General features: G+C 44.5%; 1 protein-coding gene across 1 annotated transcript in view; it reads right to left on the bottom strand.

Moving 5' to 3' along the window:
* Window positions 1-54: 54 nt before the first annotated feature.
* Window positions 55-26,289, bottom strand: part of phlpp1 (PH domain and leucine rich repeat protein phosphatase 1) — a 40,213-nt gene continuing 13,978 nt past the window's right edge. Inside the window, exons 2-17 of the mRNA XM_058631042.1 lie at window positions 14,824-15,020; window positions 13,764-13,889; window positions 12,850-12,998; window positions 10,159-10,305; window positions 8,717-8,944; window positions 7,484-7,686; window positions 7,137-7,197; window positions 6,369-6,464; window positions 5,666-5,821; window positions 5,136-5,336; window positions 4,199-4,361; window positions 3,981-4,111; window positions 3,775-3,888; window positions 3,176-3,370; window positions 2,595-2,823; window positions 55-2,514 (exon numbers count right to left, since the gene is read on the bottom strand). Of these exons, the coding sequence (XP_058487025.1) occupies window positions 1,216-2,514; window positions 2,595-2,823; window positions 3,176-3,370; window positions 3,775-3,888; window positions 3,981-4,111; window positions 4,199-4,361; window positions 5,136-5,336; window positions 5,666-5,821; window positions 6,369-6,464; window positions 7,137-7,197; window positions 7,484-7,686; window positions 8,717-8,944; window positions 10,159-10,305; window positions 12,850-12,998; window positions 13,764-13,889; window positions 14,824-15,020 (3,695 nt within the window). The 3' untranslated portion in view covers window positions 55-1,215. The remainder of the gene's footprint in view (window positions 2,515-2,594; window positions 2,824-3,175; window positions 3,371-3,774; window positions 3,889-3,980; window positions 4,112-4,198; window positions 4,362-5,135; window positions 5,337-5,665; window positions 5,822-6,368; window positions 6,465-7,136; window positions 7,198-7,483; window positions 7,687-8,716; window positions 8,945-10,158; window positions 10,306-12,849; window positions 12,999-13,763; window positions 13,890-14,823; window positions 15,021-26,289) is intronic.

The following is a 26,289-nucleotide window of genomic DNA, read 5'->3' as shown; positions in this document are numbered from 1 at the left end:
TTGCTCGTATTACTGAACTTGACACAGTCATGCCAGTGATAACAGTGGGGGGGGGGGGGGAGGAGGGCTAATGTTAGCTGTGTGTGTGTGTGTGTGTGTACTGTAAGTGCATGCATGCAAAGATATGTCAATTAGTGTTCATTCGATACAATGACGGTCTATTTTATGGAATGCCATATTTCAATTGCACATAAACATGTATGTGTGTATGTGTGTGTGTGTCTGTGTTTCATATTTGTGGGTCTACTTCATGTAATTCAATGTTAGTGACACCTCCATAACAGCAATCTCTTGGCGAACCACATGTCATCCTCCCTCTCACTGACATACACGTACGCAGTTCCTTTTTAAAAGCATCAGTATACAACATTTCTCTTATTTACAATCATGGGGGGGGGGACAAAATCACCATTTCTCTCAGAGAAGATTAGTAAAAAAGTGACTGAGTCACCATAAAGAGTATGCAACTCCTAGGAGTTAGTATTTAAATTTTCTACAAAAAAATCTATGCCATTTTACAGGACAAGAGCCATGATTTACTGAAGAAAAACAGTATTTTAAGTGCCCTATCTACAACAGTTAAGTGTGGTATTACTAGTGTACCATTCAACAAAGTTCACTGATAATAAAAAGATTATGCGTCTCCGTTTTCAAAAAAGTTCTTCCAGCAACGTTGCCGCTTTCACATTAAAAGATATGGTAAGTTCTTACAAAACAAAACAAAAAAAAAACATTAAATTGTTATCAATATTAACAAGTGTTGTGGTGAACTAATGCTATTGCAAAGAGACTAGTGTCAATAACATACTCCGCTGGTTGTCTCGTAAAAAAAAAAAGAAAGAAAAGAAAGAAAATAAAATTAAAAAAAAAGATTCCAGTCATCGAGAAGGGCGAGATCATAGACGTCCAAAGCTGTGTCCACAAGCTTTGACTTTTCAAGAGGGTTAAGTATCATTAAAGGGCTCGTTTGCTCGTTTTTATTCTATGATTTGTCTCAGTAAAAACTGGCGGAGCAGTTCCAACTTCATGGTTCTTTCGAGGATAAGGCTGTGTAGAGCTTCAGGCTTTCATGTGCAGCGAAAGCCTCAGGAGGAAAAAAAAACGCACTGTGTTTTGTGACCGTGCAAAAATCAGAGCGGTTGATGTGGACTTTTTTTTTTCTTGTGCATGCTGCCACCACTGGAAGGGAGATGAGGCTGCAGTCGGTGTTGCTGCTCAGAGAGGGGTGTCGTAATAGTCCATGGGCTGATCGGTCCCCGAAGACTTCTGCTGTTTCTGCTGATGCTGCTTCATGATTTCCTTCACCTCCTCCTCCAGCTCAGGGGGGATGATGAACTGGTCATCGGGGTCAGGCTGGGCAGGAGCAGTGAAGTAGCCTCCGGGTTTCTTTGAGGGAGCATCAGCAGCCACCTCAATGAGGTTGTGACTCTTTTCCTGGCACGCCACTGACCCGTTAACCCTCCTCTTCCCTGCTAACTTTCCTCCATCCCCACCTCCCTGCCATGACTCATCCCTCTCTAACCCGTTCTCAACCTCCCCGAGGCTCATGTCAACCCCTTCGTCCAGTGGCTCTGGGGTACACGGTGGCGGCGGCGGCGGTGGAAGAAGAGTCAGTAAGGTGCGCTCCTGGCTGGTGGATGACGTTTGCGGAGATGAGGAGGAGGAGGAGGAAGAGGAGATCTCTGCTTTGAGGCAGTGGACATCCGCCTCCACTTCCACACGGCTCCCATTAGAGAAAACACCCGCGATGGGCTCCTCGTCCTCGCTGTCGAGCCCACTGGAGAATGTGGCACTAGATAGCTGCCGCTGGAAGGAACCTGCTAAGCAGGCAGGGTGTAGGGCACAGCAGCTGCGGGCAGAGGGCAGCTCTGAGCCTGGGAACAAGTACTGACAGGGCTGAGAGGTGGCGTGGGCCTGCTGGTGCTGTAAGGACAGCAAGTGAGCCGGATGATGCAGGTGGAGGTGGGGATGGTGCGGCTGGTCATGCAGCAGCACCAAGGAGCTCTGCGGCGGTTCATCGGACGAGGCAGTGGAGCCCACTTCACTGCTCATCTCACTGGTGCTGATTTCACTGCTGATTTCACTGCAGGAGGAAGGGGGCACAGGTAGGGATCCGTCTGAGGGACGCTCCTTGATCGCAGAGGACGACGAGGGATACGTGCCCAAGCCAGGGCTCGGTGGCGGCTGGGGAGGCTCGGAACAGCAGCACGAGCAGCAGTCCTCACTCACACTGAGCTGGACAACAACAGCGCTGAGGCTGTCGGTGCAACCGTAGCCCTGTGCTAGTGTGCAAAGCTTCTTAGCCGCAGCAAGGGCATCCGGGACATTTCGAACAGCTTCTACAGCCTCAGTGGGAGACACAGTATCCCACAGGCCACGGCTGCCTACGATGAAGAACTCGTCCTCGGATCTGAGTGTGACTGTCTGCACATAGGGACAAGGGATGACTGACGGGTAGAGGAAGGAGTAGCCCATGATCCGCGTGGAATCGGTCACGCCATTCACCTTGTTGTCCTGTGGAGAAGCGTATGAATGTCAATACAGCGCATACGTGAACACACTGGACGTTCATTTCCACTGGCAGTGACGTTTACCTCCGTGATGATGGCCCTGTGCTGCCGTATCCTGCGATATTCCTCTTCCAACCCTACATTCTGGAGCAAGGACAGCGACACCGGCTTCCCGTCACGGCACAGGATGACCTGGCACTTGCCCACGTTTGCTGCTGTGAGGGTAAAGCAGCCACTGGGCTCAGTGGGGTCATGGCGAATGTGACACAGAGCTGCTGAGCCACCCAATTTCTGACCAGCAGTGCCCAGTTTCCTGCGGGGAAAGTGGAGTTTAATTGTGTGGATCGTTCACTTAGTTATCAAAAGTAACACTTTCTGCATTCAAGCTGCACACAGTTCCATTTATAACAAATGAGAATCCACATCCATCTAGCGTTCAATGCATTTCACCCTCACTTGTATGTCCTTAGGTGTCTATGTTTACCGTCTTCTTTGTTGTCTCTTTTGACCAAAACAGGAAAAGTGTTATGCTACAGGGAGGCTACACAGTCAGTAGTCCACGCAGACCACCATGGAAATGAGCGGCTTATGAAATCTACTTTAAACTGACTTTGGCAGACCTCGGCGGACACTAACATATGGTGAAAAAGCAAAATTCTAATTACCTTTGCATGACGAGGAAGGTGTTGGTCATGTAGTCCTCTTCGCTCTTGGTCTTGTGTAGTTCTTCAGCGAGCACGTCGTTCATCGTGCACTGCAAGAGGTATGGCACTTCCACGTTGCGGTCCCCGTCGAACACGCCGTACAGAGCTTCGCGACTTCCACAGAAGCTGTTTACAGAAAGCGCCGCGACGCACAGTCTGAAAGGGAAAAACGACAAAAACAAAAGGTGGTGTTTCATTGAGACGCGTGCTCTGTTGGGAAACAAAGACTACCGGCTCTTCTGTTCACAAATGAATCACAATACACGGCACAATATTAGCCTTGGACACGACGATCTTCTATTTAATTGACTGCACAACAGAACCATCATCACTACCTGCCTATTCAACATCAACTATGGATCCAGAGAATCAATGTACAGTGCACAGGGTTAAATGGCTTCTTTTATTCAACACTATTGTTCCATATTCCCTTCATTTGAGTAATCTGGATTTATCTGTGCCCATCAAGAGGCTTGAATTTGTTTTTTTTCTCAAGAAAATGTGACAGCCATTATTTTGTTCTCCTTTTTTTTTTCCATCATTGTCTGAGCGGAACTCACTTGTTCTTGACACCGGAGGCCTCAGTGTAACCATGGCTCCACACAGCAGGCCCACCGGATGCCTCATTGGAAGAGAAGGTTGGGGGCGGATCAATGCGGAAGCAGCGGATATTACTGGAACACCACAAAAGTAATCAGATCCACCATATAGCAGATATAATGATATATGAATCACAGAGTAGTCTCATTCGATGACGGTTACATACTTGAGCTGCTCGAGGGTCTTGTGGTCCAGATTGAGACGAGGGTTTCCCGTGAGGTCCAGCTCCTGAAGCTTGGGAGGCAGGTTCTCCGGAAGATTGATCTCACTAAGCTCATTGCAGCTCAGGTCCACACACTGACCGGAGGAAGCAAGATGTCAATACTCAAAAACAGATGCACACAGAGACGGCTGGTGGGGATGTTTCACTGCTCCAGGGCTTACTTTCATTTCCATCAGCTGCATGACCTCAGGAAAGACCTCAATGGCGTTGGAATGGGCGATGAGTGTGTGCATCCGCCGGCAGTTCATGATGGTGGTGGGCACGGTCTTCAGCATGTTTCCGCTCAGATCCACCTCCTCCAGCTCCTCCAGCTTAGCCATTTTACTGATTGGGGAGAGAAAAAACTATGGGTGAGGTTACATGCGCATGTGGAATAGGGCTGAAAGAAGTCATCACTTAGTTAGATGACAGAAAACCTGAGAGTACAAGGAGTGTGTGGGTGGTAACTTTTAGTAATCTGACCCTTGCTTTCATGATTAAGCAAGTGAGAATTTGTCGTATTTGCTTTTATTTTATTTTTTTTTCACAATACTGCACAGCAAGCAGTTTTAAGACTCTTGTTCTGTTTTAAACACGGTACCTGGTGGAGTGACTGGCTTATTATGTGTAAACGTTCTGGACACGACCCAAGCTTATGACTATTTGGGACGACGTAACTGTTGGAGATTTTCAACACAGACCTGCCAAAGGACCCCGTGGTATCACTACTTGGTATTACACCAGATTGTATTAGAGTGGGCACACATTCGCCTCCTTCAGATCCTTTTTGCTGCAGCTACTGTACCAGAAATTCTACTGCATCAATAGGAATTCACATTTGGTAAATGATGGAGACCTGCTGTGTTTTTATGATTGTCTTGGTCCAACTATGTGTTACTTTTATTTATAACAACCCTTGCCACTATATATTGACTTTATTGACTTTTTTTTTTTTACATAGCAATGAAATGTACTTGTGTAAGTTTTGTGTGCAGGGTATTGAGAATATAGAAGAAGGGGAACGGCGGGATGAAGGTGGTAAAAGATGTCTAAAAATGAGTTCCAGGGGAAAAAAGTAATTAGAGAAAGAAAGAGAAAAATGGTTGGAGAGACATATACCTGGCTGGGAAGGTCTGCAGAAGGTTGTAGGCCATGTGCAGAACTCGAAGGTGCGAATGGCCGGTCAGCATGGGAACACACTTGTCTGTCAGTCGGTTGTTGGTGAGGTAGAACTCCTGCAGGATGCTGTGACTCTCCTCTGACAGGCTGGAAGGCGGCAGGTGCTCCAGCTTGTTGGCCGATGCATTTACGCATCGTAAGCTGAACGTGACAAATAAAGGAGAGACTGTCACAAATGGACATCCAAACAAATTGCGACGAGTGACTTGAATTAAAAACATCCCCACTTTTACGATCCCCCTCCTTAAAACACTCTTCACCTCCTTCTATCCTTGCGGAGCTCGCTTGTTTTATATTTGCCTGTCATTCTTGCCCTTGAGCAGCTTGCCTGCCGTTGATTAAAAAATCCTATCCATAATTTCTGTCCTTGGCCGTGATGTACCTCCTTTTCCCCCGCCGTGCTTAATCTTCCTGTCAGATGATCTAATGAAGACAAAAAATGCGTTCCGACAACGATGATTTGACGCTACCTGACGGATTTGAGGAAAAGGTTGCAGGGCAGCTCCACCAGTTGATTGTGCTGTACGTCCAAAACCTCCACCAGAGGGCGCTCCACTCTTTCAGGCAGCTTCTGTAACTGGTTGTGTCCTGCACTCAGTTTCCGGAGACTGTTGCTGCAGAACAACCTGCAGCACAAGGAACATGCAGATGGTCAGGAACTAGACCAAATGGTTCATAAACGGATGGATGGATGAATGACAGATAGACGGGTAAATAAGTAGATATAGATAGATAGACACAACTGGACCTACATGAACTGTAACTGAAGTTGACTAAAATAGTCATGGAAATGAGAGTAAAAGACGAGAGGAGGACGGGGGCGAGGATGAGCATGTGAATTCAGAAAATAGCAGCGCCTCTAGTGGAGCCTGCAGCTGAAATTAATCATCATGACACTTATTGGGTAAAAAATAAATCTGCAGACACTGAGGGGACCAGTGGATGAGACGGAGAGAAAACGGGAGGAAGTGAGCTGACCTTCCAAATCTATACAAAGAGACAGAGAATGGGTGAAGGCTGTGGAGGTTACAGGGTATCTGTGAGATTTATGAGGCGTCATGGGGGACAGATGACACGCCAGCAGAGGGCGGGGAGAGTCGATCTCGCACTGTACTCCATTTACAGGCTTACAGACACAATCCCTGAGAGGTAGCGAGACGGCGAGAGACTCACCGCGCTGGGAGCTCCGTGATGAGGTTGTGGCTCACATCCAGAACTTCCAGTTTCTTCCCTTCACACAGCCAGTCTGGCAAGGACTCCATACGGTTTCTGCAGGAGGACAGGAGAGTGATGACAATGATAAATGCTGTGCAATTTATAAAGTGAGACACTGAACATAGGATATAATGGGGAAACCGTGTGCATTGCAATTCTCAGCAGTCCTGCTCCAGAAAGAAAACACAAGGCGGGGATTGCGGCTCTGAAAACTTTTTTTTTTTAATTACTTGTAAAATGAGTCAGTTCATCAGGTCGCCAGAGTCTCAGAGGCACCGCACGACACACAAAAACAACTCATCATCACAACTCACAAGACATAATCTTAAGTGCTACACTCTTGTCAGCCAAGTTGGAAAAGGGATTTAAGAATTCCTTAATAATAAGTTTAATTTCCTAATAAACTGGGTGCTTCTCAAAAATCTAATTGTACGGCTCTTTCCATGACCAATCCAAGCTGAGCACAGATGCCTACCTGCCACTTTTGTGAGGAGAAGGTCAGGGCTGATGTTAAACAATAACAGACTTTCTACTTTGACATTTCACCACATTAGGAAGAACCTTGCGTTGTGTGTTTATGTCAATATACCGTTACGGGGTCTTTTCAGATGAATTTTCTCACTTACGATCGACAACAACAACCAACAGTTACTGCTCTTGTGTCCTTGTAGGGCACGGAGGATCAACTGTAAATGCTTCACTCACTTTTGGGTTTTTTTCTCTCACCTTGAGATGTCCATGTAACTCAGATTGGAGGGCACGGGACTGACATCCAGTTGGCAAAGCTCTGTGGGGGGAAAAAAACCAAATGCATTAACCTACAGCAAGGACAGACACAATATAGTACAATACAGGTAGATGGAAAACGGAGGAGAGAATTTGTATGGGGGGGGCGGGGACAAGTCAGCCAGAGAGACAATGCGACTGCGGCATGGCCTGAATTTATTAAGAAAATACAGCAGTGATATGAGAGGAGAGATTAATGGCGGTGGTTTCTGTTTAGGGGAAGGTAAGACAGCGGAGATGTGACGGGCAAAGGGATTACAGCATAAAGGCCTGACCGACAAACCCACCGTTGTTGGAGGCGTAGATGCCTTTGAGCAAGCAACCCTTGACCTTGAGGCTGCCGATGCAGTTCCTTTCACAGTGAAGCACCTCCAGTCTTGGGAAGACCGAGGCATCCAGTTCCATCAGCCTGTTATCCCTCACATCCAGCTGGGTCACATGCCTTAGTAGGTCAGGCTCATCTGGCACCATGCTGGAGATTTTATTCAGTCTGACAGAGGGGGCAGAGAGGGAAACAAAGGTTCAACTCCAGCTGGACTGGCTTGAACTGCACATGCCGCAGCTTTTGATGGAAGACGCAGGGTGATGCTAATATATTGTGCAGGTGCTTGAGTTCTGTATACGTTTTTCAACAATACTGTCCTGGGCAACAACTGATATATAAGTCCTATTATTCTGTTCCAAAAACAAATGCCAGCATTTGGATCACAGTTTCCGATTTAATCGGCGACAAACTGAAGTTTAAAAATTGGTTATTTTAAAACAAAAATCAAAACGCTGATCTTTTCACAATCTCATGGTTACATTGTCCGTTTATGTTTGTGGTTTTATGTTTTATTAAATACTACACATGTCTCTGCTGGAATTAATCCAAAATTGTGGTTTAAACCCATTAAAAAATGCTGATTCATTGGCTTTCTTCAAAAGAAGATAAAAATATATCAAACGTCATACAAAACATCACAAAGCAGGGAAAAGCGGCAAATCCTCACAACTGTGAGGCTTAGAACGGCAAATCTTTAATACTGCTGGGGACGAATTACTGGAACATAACTCCACTGGATTTAATTAACGTGTGAAAGACAATTCTCTTTTTAAGAAAACAGCCGTTTCAAAAAAAATCAAACAAAAATCAGAAATACAAAGTGATCTTTGCCCAAACAGGTGAGTGATGCTGGAAAACGTATTGATTGACCCTGTTTAAGCAAAGCCGGAGGGAGTCAAGTATTAACTGGAAAATACTGCAAGTCACTCCAGCTGTGTTCTTTTCCAAGCAATGGTGGAGCCACCTCAGGCAAATGATTTCCTGATTCCGTGCTGTGTCGCCGTTTGATCGTGTTGTGGCTTCCTCTTAGTGTTTGTGTTTCTATCCTTAGTGGACAAATCTGTCATTGAGTGCATTGATGGACACATGTACTGTATGACTGGGGATGCTTGTTCTTGACATTAGTTGGATTATGTCCTCATTAAGATCATTTTTATTTATACTTGTAAATAATTCGCCCCCACACTTGTTGTACCTGAGGTCAATGTGTTTGACTCGGAGCAGCCGGAAATTCTGCAAGATGAGTATCTCCAGGTTGTTGCCAGCCATACACAGCTTCTCCATGGAGGCCAAACGCTCCAGCACCTGGGGGACGTGGTTGAACTGGTTGAAGGAAAGGCCTAAATAGCTCAGCCTCTGGATGGAACCCAGCTCATTGGGCAGATCCTCTAGACTGTTGCCGTCCAACAGGAACGTCTGCAAACTAAAGAGAAGAAGATGAGCACGTTTCTTTATTTTCCACTTGCAGTGTGTTACAGTTGACACCAGTACGACCAACCATGACTTGGTCTGAATTGGAGCGTTTGTGATCACAGCACTTTACGTCCAGCAGATGGCAGTAGCATCATAAATGCCCTGCTGGCCACTGCAAGAATTTACAGGCATACCAGACCATACAGGCATCTCATCCAGCTTTGTTTCAATCCACATACCTGTGAACTTATTTTCAAATAAAACTCTAGTTTAAAGAATGTGTCACACCTACAGCTAATCGACAGGACAATGATTGTTTATATATTTCTGAATATTATGGATTTAGCACATGGGAGAGAGCTGATAAGTTTAAACCATTTTGAGATATACTATGAGGAAAAAGAACGGCCTTTACTGCGTTCCATTCTCATGTAACTCTTGATGTAGAATTGTTTTGGTGCTGAGTAACGTCACAAGGTCAGGGAACAAACTGAATATCATTTTTCAGCCACGAGAGCCAAGTGACATCATTCATGTAAGAGATAACAGCGTCTTACTGGCAATAGAGTCCATAAAGTAATTGAAGGAGCTTTAAAGGAAAAGGTGTGTACCAACATACAAGAGGAGGCGGTTTAAACTATCTGCAGATTAACAGATTAATAAAAAGATAAGGCAGAAAAACACCAGTGATGAGCCATGACTTATAAATGTCAATGGAAAGCACCACAGATGATCAGAGGGAATTTAGTTTGTCTTGTGTGCTCACGCGCTGAAACAACAAAGTAAACCGTGGCAGTTGTTTTGCCATGTGCTTGCTGTTGGGTAACGTTTGGCTTTCGTAGACGTATGACACTCAAACCAGCAAAAGAATGCTGTTCCCCAGCACCGGTTTCATGGCAGTGGTAAACCCCTGCCACGAAAAATGAAAAAAACTGGCTAATTACCAACATCATAAGTTACCAAAAGTGGGGAGAGGTAAGGTAAATACAGAGAGAAATCAGTGACTCGGCATTGAAATCAGCCACACACCGAGAGGAAGAACAGCTGTGGTGTGTTTTGATTGGAACTGAACTTCAGATCCCGGTATGTTTATCAGAGATTTAGATCCCGATGAAATGAAATCTAAGACCCCCTCACAATGCGGGCCGCAGACCTTCGGACCCCTCTGAGAATTTAAAGTTGCTTCTCATCAAATCAGCGTCTGTATCAACAGTTGTTACTCACTTGGTCATAACTCCCACAGAGCCGGGGACAGAGGCCAGGTAGTTACAGCTGAGGTTGACCTCTGTCAGGGTGAGTATGTCACAGATGGCCAGAGGAAACTGACCGAGGTGGTTGTTGGACAAGTTGAGGCTTCGCAGGCGAGAAAACCTGCAACACGACAGAACAATGAACTACAACATGAAGTGAAGGGCAGAGACGTAGCTGTAAGAGTGAAGATTCATGACTATATGAATGAATATATGAATGGGAAATGGCAGCAAGAATAGCTTACAGTGAATTTGACACACCCTTAAGCAAAGACTTTCTTTCAACTACTTAGATTGTTGAGCAAATAAGCAAGGCAGTGACGTGTGTGTTGTTCATTCAAACACTGGTGGCCACTGCTATTTGGTGTGGTGACCTTCAGAGGGGTTAGCCCCTCAGTGGGGAGGGAACCGAGGGAAGAGGGCGGAGCAGTGGGAAGGACTTGCTCTGGCCTTATTTACCCATCCACACAAATACGCACACACACACACACACACTAAACCCTCTATCACTTATCATGTGCAGAGATAGAGCAGCTATGTCAAGTCAGACACTGGCAGCACACCATATTAGCACCGCAAGCCTGGAGCAGGTGCCTAAATTGGCAAGATGTCAGATGTTTCCGACCCATGTGCACAAACGGGCTGCTCACACACAACCACATGTAGTTCATCATCATGATGGAGCGGGGGGGGGGGGGGGGGGAGCAAACAAGATGTCAGGGCTATTGATTAGGACGGCCAAATCATTCCAGCTGAGGGTGACTCCTGCAGGCAGTGTGTGGGAAAATGTCATTTCACCATTAAACAAACCCCCCTGCAAACTGCTGAGTAATGCTCATACCCCCCTCAGACTCTCCGTGTCTGTGTCATGCTCTGTCATTCTATCCCATCGTGCTCATTCTTCCTCGCTGCGTTCCCTGTGGCTCCGTGGAACCTTTTTGGTCTGACGTTGCGGTACTATTTTAATTTTCCTCTACACAAATTTGATCTGTCTTGAAATGAACAGCGACACAACTCTAAATGTTGGCTAATTATGTGACAGACAAGTGATAACACCGCACGACAGTATTGTTCTTCCACTGTGCTGTCGCTCCTAGGAAGCCAAAAGATTGGTTAAAGAGACTTTAAAATATACACTTGGCCTTAAATAACCACACCCCCTTATCTCAAATTCTGTCTTTCTTCTACAACTCTGACCTCTGCCGTTCCCTTTCACTCGCTCATTTCCCGATTCTTATGTCTGCTCTCTGTCACTGACATGCTATACATATGTAAATAAACAGGCCAAAGATTCAATCGGACGCATTGGAACGTCAGTCTTTACCCTAAGCGGGTGTTGACCCCTGTTTCGGAGTGAGATGCATGCTGGGGGAGCGAGAGCTAGTATCCCAGACGACTGATTATGCATATCTGATTGGCAGTTCAGCCACCAGTTAGTATGTGGCCAGAGAAAAGAGAAGGATAGAGAGAGAGAGAGAGAGAGAGAGAGGCGTGTGGCAGGTTGACACATTCCACTGCTCTTGGAAAAATACAAAGCACTATGACTCCATGTTAAATGTCAGGGAAGGCCACTGTTTATACTGCAACAAACAAACACTCGCACAACTCTCCACACCAAAACACACACACACACACACCCACATTAACAAAGTCCGCACCGTTTTTTTTAATTTACTCCAGAGCTTTTGAATTCAGTCTCTCTCTCTCTCTCTATCTGGAATAATGTGGCAACTCTGCTGCATTTCTCCTTACGTCGAAACTCCCCTTTTTCAGCTGCTCATCTCTTCTCGTTACTGACACGTCCTGACGACTTGATCTATCCTTTATCAAAACTAATTGCCTTTCCTAAAACCTTAACGTAACCTTAAAATGTCTGTCTTTACCTAAAAAATCCAGCAAGATTTGTCAATATAACGTGACTTTCGGATCTGTAGCCTGCAGCCACTTTTTCAAACAGGAAAGCTCTCTCTCTCTCTCTCTCTGTGTCTTCTCTGCAAACACAGACTAGAGCATCATATTCACACAACTGATTCACATTCATTTAGATGGGGGAAAGAAATAAACTTTTTGCAATAATCTTCAGAAAAAATGACGGCCATGCGTAAATGCACGTTTATGCACACACACACATACACATGCTGACTAAGTCTTGGATGTGGGCTTTAATCTGGGACCCTGATGAGCATGCAGCAGATGGTGTCCACAGAGAGAGAGAGTGAGGGAGGCCGGGGATATTAAAAGCTTCCCTGCAGAAGTAACAACCTCTTTTCACCTTTTGAGCTTGTTTGGCCTGGCCTGGTACAGCTCAGCCCGCCCTGGCTAGCCCTTTTGGACTCCTCCATGTGCCAATGACCACAGTCCAGTCTAGATGGTTCAGATCAATGGCATCAATAGGCAAAAAACTTCACCTGTCCAGACGAGGCAGCCACAACCTGCTGCTTTTTAACAGCGCAGTCCATCTCCCATTGTGTCCACATTATGCAAAGCTTCGCTAAAACCTTCCCAAGTCTCGTCTTGCCCACTCAGCACAACAATCTCCTCGACCTATAATGCCTCCTCACGTCCCTGCTCTCCTTTCTCGCCATCCACCTCTTCCTGCTTCCTCTTTGTCTCCTTGTAATTCATCCTCAGGTGTGTTTACTGTAGATTTACAATGGCACCGTACCTCTGCAGCTGCTGCAGCCGCTGGTCTGTGGGCAGGAAATTGTGTTTGAGGTTGAGATGGGTGAGGTCGTGGCTGTAGAAGAGGTTGGTCGGAAGTTGCTCCAGGCTGCAGCAAGACAGGTCCACCGAGTTTATTCTCTGGGACACCATCTAGATGAAGGTGGGGGATCAAAGTGGGCAGAGTGGAAAAAAAAAAGTTAAGAGTTTAATAGGATTAACTCCATGTAAAACTCTACTGGTTTACTGTGTGTAAGCTGCATCTAATGGGTCAAATGTCATTCCATAGCTCATCTCTTTGAGGCAGAGCCCGGGGGAAAGTGGAGCTGACCTAAAAATCAAACATTTCATCATCATCTAAGGTAGTAAACTGCAGGTGTGCAGGGCCGTTAACCCTTGATCATTTGGTAGTCAAATGATCAAGATACAATAAAACAACAGCATTCAAACGCCGGCCTCATCTACATCTACAGCATGTGAACTTGAGCCTTTTTCGGAGGGGAGCGAGGCTTGAGGCTCAGCACTTGTCACTGGGGCACGTGCTGCTTCTTTCCAAGCTCCTATTCTGAGTGGCCCTCTGGGTGCGGGTGACATGCATGTCCCTGTTAATATTTAGAAAAAGGGTTTCTGGCTATGGCCTACTTGAGTTCAAATGAGAGAAAGAAAAAAAAGAGAGAGAGAGGGAGAGAGCCATGAGTGGTGTTTATGCTCCCAGAGACACTTGTGTACACTACAGAGTGGACAGCAGTGAAATGTGCCCTTTTCATTGCACTTAGCTCAAACGCTCCCCTATGTTCATACTTCAGTCGTGCGTAATATGACAATGCAGTTGACCCAGAAGTATCATGGAGAGCATAATGCTAATTATCTCTGCGTCTTGTGCACACGCACACACACACACACACACATACGGGGTACCTTGGCAGCGTGTCTGTGCCAGCGCAGGTGCTCTGTGAAGCTGTCAAAGCTGACGTAGTACGTTTGACTCTGAGGACCCGCCGAGCTGAAGGCCAAACAGTGATTGTGCTTCTTCACCTCCTCCACCTGCCGCACAACACACAGGAGCGACATTAGCGTTTGAAAAACGTGTATTTAAATGCCAAAAACCCATGAGCCTACAGAGGAAAGAGGAAACGCTGAAACATGGACATCCCAACAGATTAGTTCACTTACGAATCGGCTTCTGCGGAAGGAAATGCGATGCGGGGGAACAATTTCGGTCAAGCGGAAGCACACTTGTGAAAATATATGAGGCACGCATGATCATGTAATGGACATGTGCGTGACATCAGCAAGAATGACTATGTGAAATAGCTTTATTCGACACACACACACACACACAAGCTCTTAGGCACATGGACTTTGTGAATGAATGGCTGACGAGTTATGGGGACTGAAGAGAACGCTGTGCACGAATGGTTGGGCAGAGGTCATGTGTGTGTGTGCGTGTATGTGTGAGAAGTGTTAAGGTGTGGTGTCTTGTTTGTATCAGGCAATCCTGTGTGGCAATACAGATACAGATCTATAAAGCTATAAAGAGATAAAAAGCTCATTTTTACGTAGGCGGTTTACAGAGGGACAATAAAGCAACTTGGACGTGAGAGGGATCCGTTAATAAAAACGAAGGATTTTAGCGTGTCTTGACTTCCGATGAGAAGACAAAAAAAAAAAAACACGTTTTGACTTCGTTAAGACTGGCTTGCATCATTTCTGTTTGACCTTGAGCTGCAACGAACAAAACAGGAAGTCGTCTCGCAACTAAAGGACAAACAGTTGTTGAAGGTGAAATGTTTCCCTGCAGTAGTCATTTGCAGAGGGTAATTACACTTTGTCAGGTCACTCTCTGCTGATATGACGATGATGGAGTTTATCATCCAAAGCATAAATTACATAAAAGCATGAGGTGAGGAAGGATAAAAAAAAAAAAAATGTCTATGCGATGCAAGTCATGTCTTGCTGCTGTGCAACATTTACGTACTTTTCCTCCAATGAGCGGCAGGATGTGCATCTTCCCCGTCTGGCTCTCCTTGACAGAGGAGACGATGAGGCAGGTGCCGCACAGAATGACCTGCCGTCTGGTCCAGCGGTTGACTGGCAGCTGCAGCTTCCCTTTACGAACGTTGTATGTCCCTGACAGCTGGACCCGCTCTGAGCTCTCAGTGCTTTGTGGTTTCCCTGAAACAGAAAAAAGATGACAGTGGTGACAAATGTCGGCACAGAACTTTTCCCAACAGACACAAAAGCACATGATTAAAGGCTCCATCTTACACTCACCGCACAGCAGCAGCAGCAGCAGTAAGTGCAGCACAAGGTGAACTATCAAGTGTTTATGGACATAGCCTTCATCTACTGGAACTATGCTTAGAATAAAAAATAAAGCTCCAAGAGCCAACAACCACACTAGCAGTGTTGATGAGACCATGCATCGCCACATTAGTAATTGTGTTTAACTTTAACAGCAGTGTCCTAACTTGCTCACAATGACAATACTATGCTTGCTAAAATTTGTACTAGACCAAAAATGTAATCAAATTAACAATAATAATAATAAACTTTATTTGTATAGCACCTTTCATACAAGGAATGCAGCTCAAAGTGCTTCACAATATAATGAAATTACATTTTAAAAAGCACCTAAAACAGTAAAATACAACACAGGGTGGAATAAATTAGGAAAAGGCGAGAGTCAAGAGGTTAAAACCCTGTTTTAACTTTAAAATGAAAGCAAATACATACAAATAAAACACAACACGGAGTGTCGTAAAAAGGAGCCAGTCGAAGGCTAGTTGAGTAAAAAGAGTATGTTTTAAGTTTAAATGAAGTGAATAACATTTAATTCATTTCATTCATCGCATTAGCTAAACATTATGTGAATATTTATTATTCAAATGACCATATTATTACAATTCATTCAGAAGCAAACTAATTTAAAAAAAATTATTTACCAAACCCATATCAAACTTCATGGTAGCACTACAGAAAGTGAGGGGAGCATCCCGACCATTTGAATGACCATTAGGGAACTATTACTTAAGTTCTGTTCAGATATTTTATTGATTAAATCAAGACCAACTCAGACACATCACAACTATGTATCCTCAGAGCACCAATGACATCTGTACAGAATTCCATGGCAACTCCTTCAATGGTTGCTGGAACATCTGGACCAAAAACGGAGCTTTTTACATTATGCTTAAAAATGAGAAATACACCCACGGTGGTCAGTATGTGTTCCCCATCACATTTGTTAGATGTCCTACTCCGCACACGGAATTGAGACATTTAAGTGTCAAACTCGATAACTCAAAAGCAGGTGCACCGCGTCTACATCATGCTCTTACAGTCTCTGAGTTGCCTGTATTAGGTTTTCAGCCATCTGTCTTGCTCTCCTCCATGTGCCCCGTACTCTTGCTTCATCACTAGCCTGCCAAACCTGACAGTCAGGCTGCTTATCAGGCGTTCTGTCAGCCAGGCTGTTTTATCGTTCTGTCTAAACATACACCTGCTTTGTGTCTACTTCCACCTCCGCAAAAAAAACCTCCCCAGGCTGGCATGTGCTGTCCTCCTCCCCCCCTGTCATTTCACTTGTATCTGTCCGGCTGCCTGGCTTTTGCTTTCTCCAGTCTATCTATAGTTTTGTGCTTTTTTTTTTTAGCTTGGAGCATGTTTAATCTCCCCAGTTTTTTTTTCTCCCATTCAGCTGAAGAGATTCATGGCTTGGTTTTGACGAAAAAGTTCCTTTCCAAGCGACAGATGGCATTAGAAAATGTCTCTACGTGTGCCACGGCCTGCTATAAATTGGCTGCATCCCTCTTGCTCTTTCACACCTATTTCACTCCACTACAAATGCTCTTCTACGAACACGCCCCGGCTATGTTGCTGTAAAGGAGACTGCCTATGCTTGTATACACTGAGCGAACAAACATGCTGCCACCCAGGAGCGCGATTTCACATGACGGAATCCGAGGCGTGACATGGAGCGTGTGTAAGAACGGCGTGGATGGCGTTGCGTCCCACTATACTGGCTCTCCCTTTTCACAACCACATCAGTCTGTCTCTGTGACTACACACAGCGAGATGGAATAAAGTCCCAAATGTGTCGCCTTGAGCCGGCATCACACATGTCACTTTACTACACGCACACAGACTGAAGCGCTGAGGAAGAAAGATTCAGTAGGGCAAACAAGTGCAAGCGTACTCTCGCTCTCATGACTTTAAATAATTCAGTTTTTTCACATGCCGTCTGTACTGAGCCCCGCTTTCATCCAACACACTCAGCAGAGTGAGAGCGAGAACAACAAGCTGACCAATGTGAACTGATGTGGCACATACGTACACATTTTATTTTAAAGGTTTGAACTACCAGGTACACACAACGGCGATTACGTCGACCTTCCCTGAACAATCAATACGCCTGTTTGCGAGAGGATATTTGCTCTGATTAAACGCTGAGTGTCGCACTGTTGTTAAATGTTAATTTGACGGCAAGGGTGAGTTGTGCTGGTATGCTTACAGCATAAAGAAAGCACACAAAGCTAGAGGCCATATGTTAGAGCAGGAGGGCTGTAGAAAGCTTTTAATAATTAGGGTCTGGGCACACAAAATGTATTACTTATGCTTTCTGGAGAAAGAGTATCGCTGCTTACTGTACTGTACCACACACGAGACCCTAAAACCACCATGTATAAGACATTATTTCTACAGAAACTACATCGACAAAAAAGTTGAAATCACTTTGATTCGTGGCTGTCTGGTTCCGGAGATATCTTACACTTTTAAAGTAAGGGCTATTTTGGACCTTCTTCTATAATAAGCTGCACATACAGTGATTAATTAAGATGCAAAAAAATGTCCATTGGAGTTTTAATAACTGAAGGCTACGACCAGGGTGAAACGGGAATGATGGGGAACGTGATGCAATTATCTGTTGGTTTAGATATGCAAAGTGCTACTAGAATTAATGAATCTGCCTAACCTAAAGAAGAGGTAAAATCAGTAAATTAAATCAATCCTTAGATGAGCTATCGGAGCCACCGAATTGCATCCAAATCCACGTGATATCTTGCTACCAGACAGACAAACCAACTGGGATGACTGAACAGACTGATTCCCCCCCGTTCCAACTGCACTGGCTGGCAGAGCAAAGCAGCAGGAACATATTTTCATGACTGAGCTTAGGAAGGGGGTTTGTGTTGCATTAGACAAATTATTCACAAGCTTTTAGCCTCAATATGTCACATGGGCATAGTCCTACTATTTTTAGGTCTTTTGTTGGAACGTGCTCTCTCCCACACAAGCATAGGCACAAATACTCACACCATGCTCCTCCTCCTACTCGTCCCCCTTGCTGACACCCATACACACACACACACACACGTTGACTGACAGTGATTAACCATCTTCATATTATGTGCATCCTTAATATTCATGGACCAAAAACGGCAAAAGGGTTGTTTTTTTTCTCTTCCAGAGCGGGAACAAATCGGGCCTGAGTGGACTGCTTTTGTGATAAGAGAAGTTGGGAAAGGATGTTGTAGTTTTACGACTATCTCTCGTGGATGTGGGATGACTGGACGGAGGCAAGCGTGTCAGTCTAACCATGGGAATGCGCAGTGGAGGAAGCTGGGAGATGGGTGGGACTCCCACGTGAGCATCCTGTATGGAGCAGAGACAAGCGGGATCTCGTGGTGACCTTACAGCAGGGGAAGGAAGTTATAACAGACAGTTACATTCCAAATGTATGAACCGCTGGCCACCTACACGAGGAATATTTTGGGCAGCCATGATGTTAGTCATTGCGGTGCATCCCATAATCTGTGGGAGATGCATAAAATGAGAATTTAAAAATAATAGATGGGGCCCAGCAAGGTGGGTGTGTTCATGTGCAGAAGTCAAGTCATCGGCTATTCCTGGACCTACTGCATGCAGGAGCAGGAGTAATACAGTGTGTGTTTGTGTTGGTTACTGGAGAGGACTTCCTTCCTTTTTCCCCTAAGCTCAGGAAAAGCAGTTTCCCCTCTACAATCGGTCCCTATACCCATGTGTGTGCACCCCTACTGCTTTCTCACACACACACACACACACACACACTGAACCAATGAGACAAAACCTTCTATTACTAATCTCACTTTCAATGGTGAAAACTATCTCTTCAACAACATAAAGGCAAGATCAGTGATTCCACATCAATGTATTGTACGTGCTGTGAAATGCTTGGTTTTTAGACATTAAAATAAGTCAGTTTCATTGAATGGTAAATGTGGCATTAATTCTGTAATATGGTAAAAAAATTTACCATAAAGATTTCAGTGTCCTGCTACAACAAGATCCGAGGCAATTTCCGAGGACTCTAAGCCCCAGAAACACTCATTACTGTATTATCCATGTATAAGCGTGCAGATGTGTAACAGCTGCTAGTGACTGTCAGCAAGTAGCGCTCGCTGAATACTAATATTTCTTCAGGGAGATAAAACACAAAGAGCACACGTCCAAATAGGTCAGGTCAAAGAAAACGATCTCGAAAGGGAATCGTAATAAACTTCACGACAACGACGATGACACGCCTTGGATTCATTGACTCAATAACACACAGACAAAAAAACACATGTATCGGCCTGCAGGACACAAGCACTTCCTGTTTTGAGCCACAGTTTGAGCTGCCTTGGGAGAAGGTGAAGCTGGAAGTGAAAGCAGAAAAAGTGGAGCCGACGGCAACAGAAGTGATGGCGGAAGCCTAAGTCTGTAGAATATTTCCGGCACAGTTGATGCCAACCAGGACGCACAGCATACACAACAAAACCTTTCCCCCACCTGAGAAGGTACCATTGTCGTCTCCTCACAGACATCCTGCAAGTTTGCTCCAAAGTAGTAGTTTGTTTGTTGTTAGCAGCATTAGCAGTGTTGTAGCTTACTGCTTAAAGTAATGAAATATTAAGCTGTTATTTTATTGTACCATTATTATAATATATTGTGATTAAACCTCAGGGTTTTTGGGGCTTTATCAGCAAAAGAAACTACTATTAATATTACTATTCACAGCTGGTGTTCCCTCTAACTACCACCCTTGGTTGGATGCCCTTCTGGCCCTGTTTTGCATCACTGTTATCTGCACCCAAGGTTGACCTCTCTCCATTCATCTTAGATTTACCGGATCAATGTTTCTTTCCTCTAGGTCTTCTCACTAACGACAACAAGGATGCGTCCCTGGTTAATCACCCTGACCTAGTAAATGCAACCTGACATCAGCACACCTCCACTACTGGGCATGGCGTACCGTAGGGCATCGATGACCCACATTAAGTCTCAGCAGAGCATGCGTAGCAGCACTCTTCCGTATTCTATAGGCGGTGACAGATGTGATGGGAAGATTGTAGGACCTATAAATACTTCTAAGCCACCATAGTGGGTTGTTTTATCACCACTACCAGTTCTTTTCTTTTAAATGTTCAGCTCTTAGGATTTATCTCAACTATGAAAGCATTTAAAGGGCCACTTCACTTTTTTTTTACACATTTCCAGAGAGTGGATTTGAGATACATGTCTCATCCCCACAACAGCAGAGGATGTTGGGATTGAAATAAATGAATGAAATTGAAAGTTCATTATTCATTAGGCAGCAATTATAAAAACACAGTCATCAAGTGTTAGAGATACTAACTTGTAAAGAGCTAACAGGTGTTGAGGGAAGCTGGTGGAGAAGAGAAATAGAAGTAGATGTAAGGCTATTACAGTAACTGCACTATCCTCCTGTTCAAATTCATCCATTTAAAGGTGTGGGGCTGCAGGTGAGGGAAGGATATGCTTCCCATATCTGATCAGATATGTCTTGAAGCCCAAATCGCTCCACTCATTTACTTGCTTCTCCATCTCTCCTCCCCGTCTCTCCCAGTCTTCGGGGATGACTTGTGGTGATTACCCAGATCCAAAGTGACAGGCTGTGTTAAGCCAACTGTCTGCTCAGGCAGCAGTTGACGAGCCTTGCTGGAAGGTGGCAAAGGCCATCACGGGTGACAGGCTGCTTGCTGCACTCACCTACAGTATATATGTTCCACCACGATCCCCAATACTCCCCCCACTCCCCCTCCCACTTTACTTCCCTGCACCTCACACAAGGATGCATGTGCAGAACTGTGAACACGACATGTGGTGATGGGAGTATTTCAGTAGCGCCGTTTAGCTTCACACGTTCCGACATGCGTGATCCTTAATTAGCAGCCTCTTAATCGTATAAACATCCTTTTAAAAGTTGCCACATGTGCTCACATAAATGGGCCCACGGAGGAGCAGCGGACGCCTCTGCCTCTGGGACTGACGAGACGTTACCGTGTGAAATTTGTCAAGCAGTCCTTTTGTGTTAAAGAAGACAGGGTAAATAAGAATTCACAAAGGTTTTTCTATTCATATCTGCTTTTTATATCCCCACAGAACCAGCATTTTTGGGAGCTCCGTCATGTAAATAATGTAAAGTGTGGCTTTCAAGATGGTCCATACTGAGATGTCAAAACTACTAATGAGCGACGTTCTCCAGATGAAGTCCACTGACGTTTCCCACAGCAACACATTTCTGGTCTTGAGTAAAACGTCTCAAGAATTAATGTTTGAATTTCCATAAAGTTTAGTAACAGATGTTCACGGGCCCCAATGACGAACTGTAACACATCCAGAGATTCTCTAATGTCTTTCCCCTGCCATCATAACATTTGTGACAGAACGACCCCGACCATAGTGTCCATATTATTTATAGTTTTTTAATTCATGCAATGTCACCTCAAAGGTGTCAGCCAACTGTGAAACAGCTGTGTGTGTGTGTGCAGTGTTTGGACAGCTCCACGAGCACTTGATTAGGTGGATGATCATTTATTTAATAATCCACAATGCAGCTTGCATTTGTTAGCTGATCAATTATTGAAACCATTAAACATGATTAGGTTGTGATGCCTTTGAGATCGGTGAATGTTTGTAAAAAAGTCTGTTAACGTCTCCTTTTTTTTAATCTATCAACAGTATATGAACATACACCAGGAGTCCTTCCACTCTTTGTAAACGCTGAGAGAGACTCTGCTTTGTGCTCCTGTCCATTGTCAGTCATCACCAAGTATCTTCCAGCTTAAAAAGCTCAGCTGAGGTGTTGCGTCTTAACCCCCAACCTCCACAGCTATCAGCTGGTGATACCAGCATTGTGTCCTTTGACCCAGGAAACTCTGGGAAAATACAGCCGCTATGGCCCGAGTGACCATGACAAATCCACCCATCCATCCCCGCAGAGAGCGCAGAGTGGATAATTAATGGCTTGATGGACGCCCTCAATTTCTGATAGCTCATCTCTCTTAAACGTGTCACCAGGAAGGACACAATCAAACAGAAACACACACACACATGCACAGGCACACACTATACAAGACCTTCACTTTCAGTCCGGTGAAACACATCCTGAATCCAAATGAGGTCACAGCCTGCAATATCTTCCCCATCAAACCATTATTACCCTTTGTCCCTGGGGAGAAGGGAACTAAACACCCCACTGCTATTAGAGGCATTGTACAACTCCAGCTATTAGGTCAGAGCATTACCACCCACTGCCTATAGGGGCAGTGTATGAATGCATAAAAACAAAAGGGGATGAACTGAAGAGGATTTGTAGTGCTCTGTAATGCTGAATTATCTTTTCTTTTTACTTGAATTTGACCCACTAGCTCTTCTCTGTGTTCAATTCCGTATATGACTTAACACCTGAGAGGACAACATCTAATCTACTTCCCATCCTCACATATCAGATTATTTTAACCTGATGTAAATCTGCATTCATGGGCAGAAGCAAAACGTGTGTATATCGTACCTAGAAGTGACAATAAGTCACTCATTACTCACACTTGACAGCTGGAATGACAAACTACAATAAAATAAGGCCCCATAGGAGCTTAATAAACCACACTGTGCAGCTATGAATGTATTTAAATTAAGGATTGATATACCCGTAAGTGAAAGACATAATAGCGTTTCCATCGGCAGCATAGTCCCTCACACCGCTCACTGCATTGTGCACATGCTTCACCGTGCCATTCAATCAATATCCCTCCAAAAATAGAATCTGCTACAGAGGACAGCGAGGAGAGATGCATTATGGATGCTTTAAATGGAAGGTGTCAGCATCAGTGAGTAAAAAATTAAGATTTTCCCCAGCGATTCCCTCTGTAAGTGGAAGGATCGGAAGATGACGTACATAGATGTGTGTGCACCCCCTTCTCCTCTCCCGGCTCCACTCCTGCTGCTGTTATGTAAGAAGTGTGTGTGTGTGTGTGTGTGTGTGTGTGTGTGTGTGTGTGTGTGTGTGTGTGTGTGTGTGTGCGTGTGTGAGTGTGAGTGTGTGTTACGAAACCTTACATTGGAAAACACGAGCCTGTGATCAGCCGAGCACACAGACACACACATACACAGGGGCTCTGGAGACTGTTTTCACCTACTTGTTTGTGTATAAGTGAATGCAAATGTTGTCACCATGGTGGACAAAAATGCCTGTGTGTACTCATGCAAATAACATGTGTGTGTGGATGGGTGTAAATCTCAGTACGACTGTGAGGCTACATGAACGTGAGCAGAGCTCCCACATTGACTATTTTATTATGTTTTAAATGAGCATGTGTATAATTATAATAATAAAACATGTACTAATAAATGAATAAAATGCCATGGGGGAAAAACAGAGTGAAATGAATAGTCCATAGTTGCACACATGCAGCAATCCAAGTAAATTATTTTATGGTAAGAAAAGAAGGGCAAGGAAATAGAGAGTAGGGTTAGCAAAATGCCATTTCAACATACTATTTTCAGGTATAACACATTGGTGCCGGTACATTTACGTCTACCAATAACCATTCATTTAAAAATATATAATGCTCCAATTGTGCAACAAATATTCACATAGGGTAATAAATAACCCACAACATGACTTGATTAAAAAAGTTTTGATTTAAATCTTTTTTCTTTTTTTTTTTTTTACAAAGATAAGTCATGAATTGGTCTGGTTCAATCAATGCAAAAACAATTCCATAAAGAATAACCACTTAATGCCACTACTTGATAGTTAATTACATTAAACACAATGCAGGGAAAAGTATCACATTGCTATTAGATAAGGAGAGGAGCACATTAACCATTAGCACATTAACCATTAGCATACCCCATTAGCTGTAAGTAGAACGGATAAATAGACAAATAGCACACCTTGGCCACATTATCTCAAGGGGACTTTAAGGAAACTTCAAACACTGAATATAAATGATGTGCTCCGTACTTGACTGGATTCAGTGAACCAGTGCATGTGCAAACTGCGAATAGTGTGTGCCGTGCACATATTCTCATGACATCATCTAGACTGAGCAGCCATCCCTAGTCATGTTCAAGAGGAACCACATGTATGACTAAGCTGCACAACTGTCATGTCCTCTTAGGCCCAGGATGTGCTGCCTGTGTGTTCCTGCCCTCAGTGATGTCATTTAAATGTGAGCTCTGGGACTTTTAGCCTTTTCACCCACACCCTGGTGTTACCAAAACACCCAGAACTGTATTGTGTTTGCTTTGTCAGACACTGTGTCTCAGCCTGCTCAGAGATCAACTTTGAGATATAACATTTACAGCGAGCGACCTAACTAAAAGCATGCATGTGGTAACGTTACATCGGCAGAGACGATAAGAGAGCAGCGAGGTCTATTTACCGAAGCAGACGCGTTTTGTGACAAGACCTTACATCATAGAGCTGCAGACTCATTTCACGCTTAAGCTTTAAAAAAAAAAACTTAAAAAGACTGTGACGCGTCTGTCAGCTGCGGTGTGTGTGTGTGTTTTAATACAATGCATGCAAACTGTCAGATGTACTCTCCGTCAAACCCAGTGTTTATGTAACGCTGTTCAATGAAGACTGACTTAAAATGCATGATGAACTTGTTCACTGGTCCGGAAGAGGATGACTATTCCATGATGGGAAATAATGAATAACCAGTAGGTCATGAATGCGTGAGAAAAACAGAAAATGGGCGGCCACATTTCCACACACAATATACGGCAAGCCTGCACACGTGTGAACCGAGTTACTGCTGTGTGATAGTAAATAGGCGGGAGAGCCACGGTGCCCAGTTATGTAATGTATCTCTGTCTTGCTTGCCCTCTCTCTCTCACACAGATTATAAGTACAAAGGTTTTAACTGTGGGTGTGTGTGTGTGTGTGTGTGAGTGTGTATGTGTGCGCATTTTTTAATGTTTCAGAGAGCAAGGAATGTCTCAGCTAAACTGAAATGTCTTAGTTTATACTGCTAATCTTCCTTCAAAGCTCCTTCCCCTAAGTATATTACAGCAGGTTTCTGGATCCCTGGCTGCCATCCACACTCTCAAATCCTCTACCTTTTTTTCTTCCGTGCAGATTTTCTGTGTGAATGTTTCATGCGTCCGTCCTAGGATTCCTCACTTGTGGCCCTGCTTACTCACAACACGACCTCTCCATCCAGCTTAGGCATGCAGGTATAGCAACACAAAGACGTGTTGCTCCGTCACTGATATTTCTCTCTGACTTCCCCATACGATGATTAAAAAATGAAAAGGGAAATTCCAAAAATGGACCACATTTGTGGCTCCTTTAATATCGGTGTCATATTCACCAGTCATAGCTTCCTCTTCAGCCCCAAACAGGCAAACCCATTCCTTGGTCCCACCCACCTTCCCCGTGCTAGCGTGTCCTCAGCACAGCCTGTGCCATCACATTCAAGGATACACTGTTGACAGCTACGGGTCACTGCTGTCCAGGCACAGGGTGGCATACGCTCATGAATGTTGCAGCACTTGCTTTAAGCCTGACAGAGCTCTGTCTAACACATGAGGACACACAAGCGGGGGTCACGTTGGGCATAGTATGCAGCAAAAGAAAGTTGCTGCACGTAGTGAGGATGCAGTTCAAGCTAAAGTCAACAAGCTGTACGACAACCAACGCCGAGACAGGAGCTTATAACCAAGGTATGACATAAGGTCTTACATTGCCACTATGGGCTCCATTAAACCATGTGTAACACACATCATCACACTAAAGCTTGGAGTCATAACATATGGAGCACAGATGAAAACCATGGGCAAGCATGGCGCATACATATTTTCCATGGATGGCTGCATTTTCAATTTCTCGCAAAAACAGGAACAAGTCAATCCATTTGTGGACAATATTACAGAACTCTATTTAAAGATTTAGTATCGTATCACCATTAAGCTGAGTCAGTTGCAAGAAAAAGAACAGTTACAGTTGATGCAGCAGCATTTTCTTCCTTGTACGGCTCAAGTTCCAAAAAGCTGAATCCAATATTTTGTCCAGATCTGGACCCAGATGCAATCCTATCCTAGACCTAGACCGAGACTTATTACCATAAATCATTGATAATGTCCACATTTTGACAGAGCATTTGTATTT

Source organism: Solea solea, chromosome 1, assembly GCF_958295425.1.
Source record: "Solea solea chromosome 1, fSolSol10.1, whole genome shotgun sequence".
Lineage (NCBI taxonomy): Eukaryota > Metazoa > Chordata > Actinopteri > Pleuronectiformes > Soleidae > Solea > Solea solea.
The sequence above is the reverse complement of the archived record's forward strand: the minus strand, read 5'-3'. Positions and strand labels throughout refer to the sequence as shown.